This window comes from Rhea pennata, chromosome 18 (assembly GCF_028389875.1).
Source record: "Rhea pennata isolate bPtePen1 chromosome 18, bPtePen1.pri, whole genome shotgun sequence".
In the NCBI taxonomy this organism is placed as follows: domain Eukaryota; kingdom Metazoa; phylum Chordata; class Aves; order Rheiformes; family Rheidae; genus Rhea; species Rhea pennata.
The window spans coordinates 8,522,028-8,529,054 of NC_084680.1; the positions used below are offsets into that span (position 1 = coordinate 8,522,028).

General features: G+C 43.8%; 1 protein-coding gene across 1 annotated transcript; it reads right to left on the reverse strand.

The window, feature by feature from the left end:
* Positions 1-223: 223 nt before the first annotated feature.
* ZDHHC12 (zinc finger DHHC-type palmitoyltransferase 12) lies at positions 224-6,116 on the reverse strand. Its single transcript, XM_062590790.1, has 5 exons — positions 6,034-6,116; positions 5,435-5,571; positions 4,348-4,434; positions 2,887-3,053; positions 224-2,279 (listed from the first exon to the last, which is right to left on the reverse strand). Exons 1-5 carry the CDS (start codon positions 6,110-6,112, stop codon positions 1,970-1,972), a joined length of 780 nt encoding a protein of 259 aa, XP_062446774.1. The 5' UTR covers positions 6,113-6,116; the 3' UTR covers positions 224-1,969.
* Between the last annotated feature and the right edge of the window lie 911 nt (positions 6,117-7,027).

Genomic DNA, 7,027 nt, shown 5'->3' on the forward strand with positions numbered 1-7,027 from the left:
GCCATGTAGTGTAAGGCAGGATATGCATCTTCTTCACCTTTGTTTAAACAGTAATGGTTGGTTTGTTTCTGGTGCCTATAGTGCTGTTTTGTGGCTGTTTTAAGGCCAGGGCTACGATAAAGATGCAGAGTGAGTTGTTAGTACAGGTGAAGCTTAGAACTTGGGGTTCAAAGGAAGAGGCATAAAGAACCACAAAAGGTATATTTAATCTTTTAATAGTTTATAGTAGAGTAAAAAGACTATAATTTACCATCCACAAGCATTTAACAAAGAATCACCAAACAGAGTAGTAATGTGTTTTGAGTATCATTTGTCTGATAACTGAAGAACCAGTAATTGCTAAGTGGCAGATGAGCCATAGTTTGGTAGATGCTACACTGATACGGATAAATTACACAATCCTTTAGGGATTGTACATCGTTATGATGGAAAGAAATTCTTGAATGTTTTGACAGCCCTCTGGGAAGAGCTTCTGCCCTGAACAAACCAGACTGGACATAAATTACAAGCTCTGGAACTGGCCAAAAAATGGGATCCTCCAGCTGTTTTTATGGTGCTTTTGGATTATAGCGCTTTATCAGTGACTCTGCACTTCCCTTTCCTGAGTGCTCATCAACCCTGAGTGCATCCTACTGGCTTGCTATATGCGCTCCTGAATTGGTGTTAACTCCTGAGTTAAGGAATTCAAGGCACAAAATAACTTTAACTAAGACTTTTTTACTGAAAAAAAAAAAAGTTGTGACTAAAGTTTGCATCGCAGGCTTTTTTGCTTTTAAAGCTGAGAGGAGAGGTGCTTATCCCAGCCTTCTTTGTAGTCCTTCATGGAAACTTGAAGTGTGAACTATTACAATGGAAAACAAGTAATCTTGCTCCTATCCTAAAAAGCTCTTGACACCCCCCAAGACCACAGAAATAAATAGGACCTAGAATCTTTCCTCACATTGAAACTTTGTATTCTTTTTTTAAAATTTTACTAAGATGTTGAGGTAGCAGTATTACCACTAGTGTTACTTGAGCAATGCAAGAATTAACACCTCCACTATTAGTTTAGTATTTTTCCTGTCTGTATATATAGTAAATTAAGTAAAGGCTCTTTGCCCCAGAAGCTACAATAAAGGCTAAGGCATGAAGCTCTCTGCAGAAATAACGTGGTAGGCAAGAGTTGCTTTTGTGTCCAGTAAAACGTGAATGGCATCATTCTTAGCCAGATGCATTTGAAATAGTGTCTGGACTGTGTACAGTTTTCTTTTTTTTAAGTTGATGCTGCTGTTAGGAAGTGAGTCAGGGCATGACAAAGTATTAGGCTAATTCTCAGATAAAGTTTGTGCCTTAAAGCTGTTTCTTATACACATTAACATTGTCACAAAGATTTGAGGCTTAATAAGCCTGTAAGACTTAAGCATGTATTCAAAATTAAATTTGCTTTTGACTCTGTATTTACTCAAAATTTTTCAGTTTGTCCAGCACTACTGACAAGGCATGGTGGTTCTCATAGTGAGAACTATGTTGAAGAAAGGCCACATTATATTATATTGAATTACATTGATTCTGGCTCACTTGTTTGTAACAGCTGCTCTTTCCTAGCAGCAATACAAAAGGGAAACTTTAGGGAGCAGAAGTGCATGTACCTTTTCACACTATTCTTGCATTTCTTCTGAAGAGATCTGGACGCAGTTAACAAAAAGGAAGTAAATTTAGAGAGAGACTTTTGCTTAGTCCAAAAAAAAAAATCTGACCTTCCCAGAACCAATGCCTTTCCTTTAACAGTGCTATTCATATATAAAGGATAATCTTGATTATCGTTCTTGAAATGTAATTTGCTTTTATGGATGGGCAGGCTGTGGAACAAGTTGTATAGTTCATTATATACTTAAGTTCCATGCAAGGAAACAGCAGCACTTATGTTAGTAAAACGTCATCCAGCAACCTGCAGTTGTGTTGGCATGTTACTAAGTAGGTCCTACTGTGACTAGACAAGTTCACTGTCCCTGTGAAAGTAGATTTTCTCCCATGCAGTGAAGTGGCATGAACAGAAGAATCTCCAAAGGTTGAGGATTACCCCTTGGTCAAAGGGATTCTCCAACTCTGAGTGTTTCAGGTAGGAGATGCGATGATGTGACATGAATTCCCAGGTGGTGGTGTTGCATGAGACCAGGTAGAGGTGTGAAATAAGCAGCAATAGGACTACAATTGTGAATATGACTATCAGGAGGAAGGACATGATGAGGAAAATGTTATGCTGCAGCCAGTCCCAGGATGGTTCAAAGTAGAGACCTGACCTTTCAATTCAAAGAGAAACACGCTCAAGGTTAAAGAGGTAAAACTAAATTACATAAGCCAAACAAACATGATAGAACATTTAAGTTTGATTCACAAATAGTGAACTTCTGATATACTACAGAGATGTTAATATGCTATAAACTCTTAAGAGACTGCAGCAGTGGTGACTTAAAATCTAAGAAGTTTAAAAGAAGCTGGTTTTCCTAAATGAGATAAGTAATCTTCTTCAGTTAATTCCTGTCCTGAACAGGTGTACGGCTGAAAGCCACTTAGAGTTTCCAGTACTTCAATTTGTAAATTAAAGATTGTATTACAGTAAATGAGGCAAAATTCATTAGGTTAATAATTCTGTTAAGCTTAAAGCAGAGATGAGCAACAAAACCCAAATCATCAAATTCTGCTTAATTATGGATCAGCTACTTCTTAAAGAGAAGGGGCTCTGTCTGCGTTATTCCTCAGCAGATTAGGGGTCTCGGAGCTGATCAGTATGCAAAAGAAGGTGAAGATGCAAAGTTAATCTAATCACTGCTCTGTTCTGCACAAAACCTTCAGTAGGGCTGTAGGAGCACCAAAAGGAGTGGCCAAACTGCTGCCTTCATAACTTACCAAGCAATATACCAAGCCCACAGCAGAACTACAAGCTGCACACTCAAGTAGACTATGAAGAGAGGGTGATTCCTCTCTCCTACACAGTTCTCAATCCAGGGACAGTGATGGTCATAACGCCGGACACAGTGCTGGCACAGCTGGCAGTGCTTGGCTCGCATTGGTTGCTGCAGAAGAAACAAAACACTAGCAGTAGTCCACTCCTGTTCAACTCCGTTTTGTAGAAAAGAGCATCATGCAAAACTGTCCTATTTTACAGCAAGGTAGTCCCCAAACCCCACTCCCTCTTGAGATTAAGGTACAACATAAACATGACTAGAACATGGGGATTATGATTCTTTGGTGCAAATCCAAAGGGATGAGATTCAAATTAAATGACTCTCCTGCACCTATACATTTTCTTTATTAACTACTTATAGGGGAAGCCTAGTGTGGGAAGTAGGGAAATGCAGCCAATCAGTTTATTCAAATAGCCTGTAGCTATTCAGGAAAGCATGAGCAGTTGAGGTGAAAAACTAGGACCACTGCTATTGAATGAGTGTGCAGGCATCAGATGTCTTTAGGGGACTGCATAGAGGAGGGAAGCATGTCTACTACTGTATGAGCACAAGGCACTTGGACAGGAAAGCAGCTCAAGTAATAGGGCAGAGAAGGTGAAAGATACGGCTGAGGAAAGTAATGTGGATGTGCCTCCTAGGATTTGTTCCCTGAAGCCAGTTTATCCTCTTGCAACAAGGTTATTTCTTTTGGCAGATACTCTTCAGAAATTCATGGAAGGTGGGATAGTACTGGATTTTCCTTAAACTGATAAGAAGCACTTTGAAAACAGGCATTTCTAGGCTTTAGGCAATCTCTTTGAAGAACTAATTAATTGTTCTGATTTTTCTATTCATGCTATGTTTTACAGTTCAGGTTAATGTTTTGTTGTTTCTAGGCTTTCAAACAAGCTCACAGCTACTAGCAGTTATTATAAGTTGTGTTTATTTGCCTTTCTGACTCTCTGTCAAAATGTCCTCAAGATGAGCTTTTTTGACAATACAACAAGGTCTGACTGATGTGACAATAAGAATGTAGAATATAATTTTCTCATGGTGGAATAGAGCAAAAGCAGATACTTGTTTCTATAAGTTAGGGACTTTTTTCAACTTTGGAACATGAGCACATGTGCCAATTTCCATCGTTGCATTTTTAGTTGCATAATCCACCTGGATCACTTTTCAGTTTAGGATTGTACTTGAAAGCCATTTGCTAGTTTTATTTGCTTTTGCTGTGATCTTTTTTTTCAGCAAGAGAGTGATGCTGTGACAGAATTAGTCAGATCTGCAATGCCCCCAAATCACAGAACAGTGAGGAGCAATGGCTGAGCAGGAAAACACAGGCATCACCGCTGTACAAAGATGTTGTTAAAGGATACAAACTTTCTAATTAGCCATTCCTTTCTAGAACGTCAGGAATACCTACCTTCACCATGCAGTAGCCACAACGCCGCATCTTAACATTGCTTGGAAGTGCAGGTGTCACCATACTTTGTTCTTCAGTCTTTCCTGGCTACAAAAAAGACAGAGGGAGTGACTAAGGATGCTTCCTGTGCTGCTGTCTGAAGTAACAGCAGCTATTAGCCCATTTGGCATGACTGAGCTGTCTGGATCCTTTTACTTCATGAATATACAGTGCTTGTTATCTCTTATCATGAGGAATAATTCCTGGAGAAGTACAGAAGCTGCTGTGTAAGTACTGTTCCGTGACTCTCCACTTCAGATAGTTAAGTTATAGCCAGAGAGAACAAGTTACTATAACCATTCAAATGAATGCTTGTGTTCAGGCAGAAATAATTGTTGATAAGATACCACCTGGATCCCTAAATTACATTCTGGAACATAAACAAGCAAAATTAGACTCTGCTTCCAAACACAATCATGTGCTTTCAGGAAAAGCAGTGTTACTTATTCATAATCCAGTCATTTATATTAATGGTAGAAGGCTAAAACTGAGAACACATGTTGCTTTTGTCCTACACAGTCACTAAGGCAGTAAAGCTGGCGTAGGCTACCTCTCAGTTGCTGTAACTTTGCACCTTCATTTACCTTGCTGTTACCTGTTTCTGTGTCTGCTCTCTTAGAGGACAACAGATCTGTAAACAGCTCAATAAATAGAGCTGCCAGGAGTCCTTCCTTCCAAGCTTGCTGTTCAATTAGCAGCGCTGTTGGCACACACAAGGCCTGTATGCGCTCTACCACAGGACACTGCAGCCTCGGAGGCTGGAGAACACCTGCACTGAGGCGGCGCAGCGTGCTTACAAAGGGAGAGTGCTCTTAAAGAGGCACTTAAAGTCTGGGTGAGTCCTACTGTTTTTGCAGAATATGAACCAGAGACTCTTAACCTTAATCCCCGAAGGTCTGTGCTATCTTTCTTTCATGCTAAATGCAACAGAAACAGTTTCAGACTGTTCTTATCTAGCACAGTAGGGAAAAGAGGGGAAAAGGAAGACAAAAAGCCTAGAGCCTTTTATAGTCCCACCGTTTTCATTTTTATGAATTTAATGATTTACCTGGACTTCCTCGTCTGCCTGCACAAAACCCGGATCCATGAGGGACACCTTAAAGTAGAGCAGGACGGAGCACAGAACCAGCAGGACAAAGACCAGAGGCTGCAGCAGCTCGCCATGCTCCTCTTGCCTTTGCAGGTCTGTAAGTACCCCCAAAAAACAGGAGAGCAGTCATTCCGTGCAAAAAGCGTAGGGATTTTCTCCCTGCCTCGAGCGAAGGAGTCACGCAGCTTAGCGTCCGGGGCGCATCTGCGCAGCCCGGGAATTGATGAGTAAAGGGAATTAATGCTGTGATTTAGTGCCGGTTCCCGCCCGAGGTGTGTAACAGGGGAAGATAACCACGCTGCGAGGCTCGCCGCCTCCCCCGGCCCCTGGCAGCGCTTCGCCGCCGCTCAGCCCGCGCCTTCCCCCGCCGGCTGCTGGGCGGCGCCGGAGGTAACGCGGCCGCTGGAGCCGCCCCCGGCGCCGGGCAAACACCGCGGGACGTGGAGGGAAAGGGAAGGAGCGGGGATGGGGAGGAGGCGGGGGGGGGGGGGGGGGGGGGGGGGGGGGGAAGCGGCCGCCGCGGCGTCGCCTCAGCGCAGCGGGCGGCGCGGCCTCACCTGTGCGGTGCAGCAGCAGCCCCAGCGCCACGGCCGCGCTGAGGGCCGAGTGCACCGCCCGCAGCCCGCCGGCCCCCATGGCGCCCGCCGGCCCGGAAGGGCGGGCAGCGCCGCCGCGGGCGGGGCCGGGCCCGGCGGCCGTTGGGCGGTGTCGCCGGCGCGGCCCTCCCGCCACCCGGGCTCCTCTCTCCCCCCCACCCCGAGCCGCCTGCCCGGCAGGGGTTCGCCCCGCGGGGTGGCCCTGGGCCTCGGGGCGCTTCGCTACGTTGTTAGGTGCCTTGACAGCAGCGGGGGGAACTGGGCACGTCTGGAGAACAGTTCTCCGTGGAAAGCGAACATCTCGAAGTAGTTGATCTGCGCTTTAGATGTGCTTCTCTCTCTTGCTAGCAATAGAAAAGCCAAGATGACTAGCTTAGGTGTACACGTTTGCACTTTGAGTGGCTGTCTGTTGAGGGGAGATGAATCTCACCACAGGCCTACAAAAGCTTTGAAATCAGTGGTTTATCTCAAGCTCTTCAATTCTAGCATAGATGCATCTTTGCTGCTCTTTTTTTTTTTTTTTTTTTTTTTTTTTTCATTTTTGTTACCCTCCTTCTCAGTAAAAGCTTGGAAGAAAAGTATTCCTTGTAATTTATCCTCCAGCACCTGGAAAGCAGGCAATTCCTTGGTACTGTTTAATGATAAATTGGGTATGTAGCAGCATTTATGATTATTTCAGTCTGCGTTTTAGATTTTTTTTTTTTTTTTTGTGACCACCTGCTCATTCCTGCAGAGCACCAGGCCCCACAGGTCACTTGAATTGTTTATGCAAGAGAAAGTGTTGAAATGTTGACAAAAATTATAGTCTAACTTTACCTTCCCCAAAATCATTCAAATCCCTTTTTATTTTATTCCCCCCCCCCGGCCCAGGTAAATGCAAGAGCTACAGAAATCCTCTCTTAGAAACCTCGTAGACTGGACCAGTGCTGGTTAAGCCTCGTACTAGAAGTTCAGA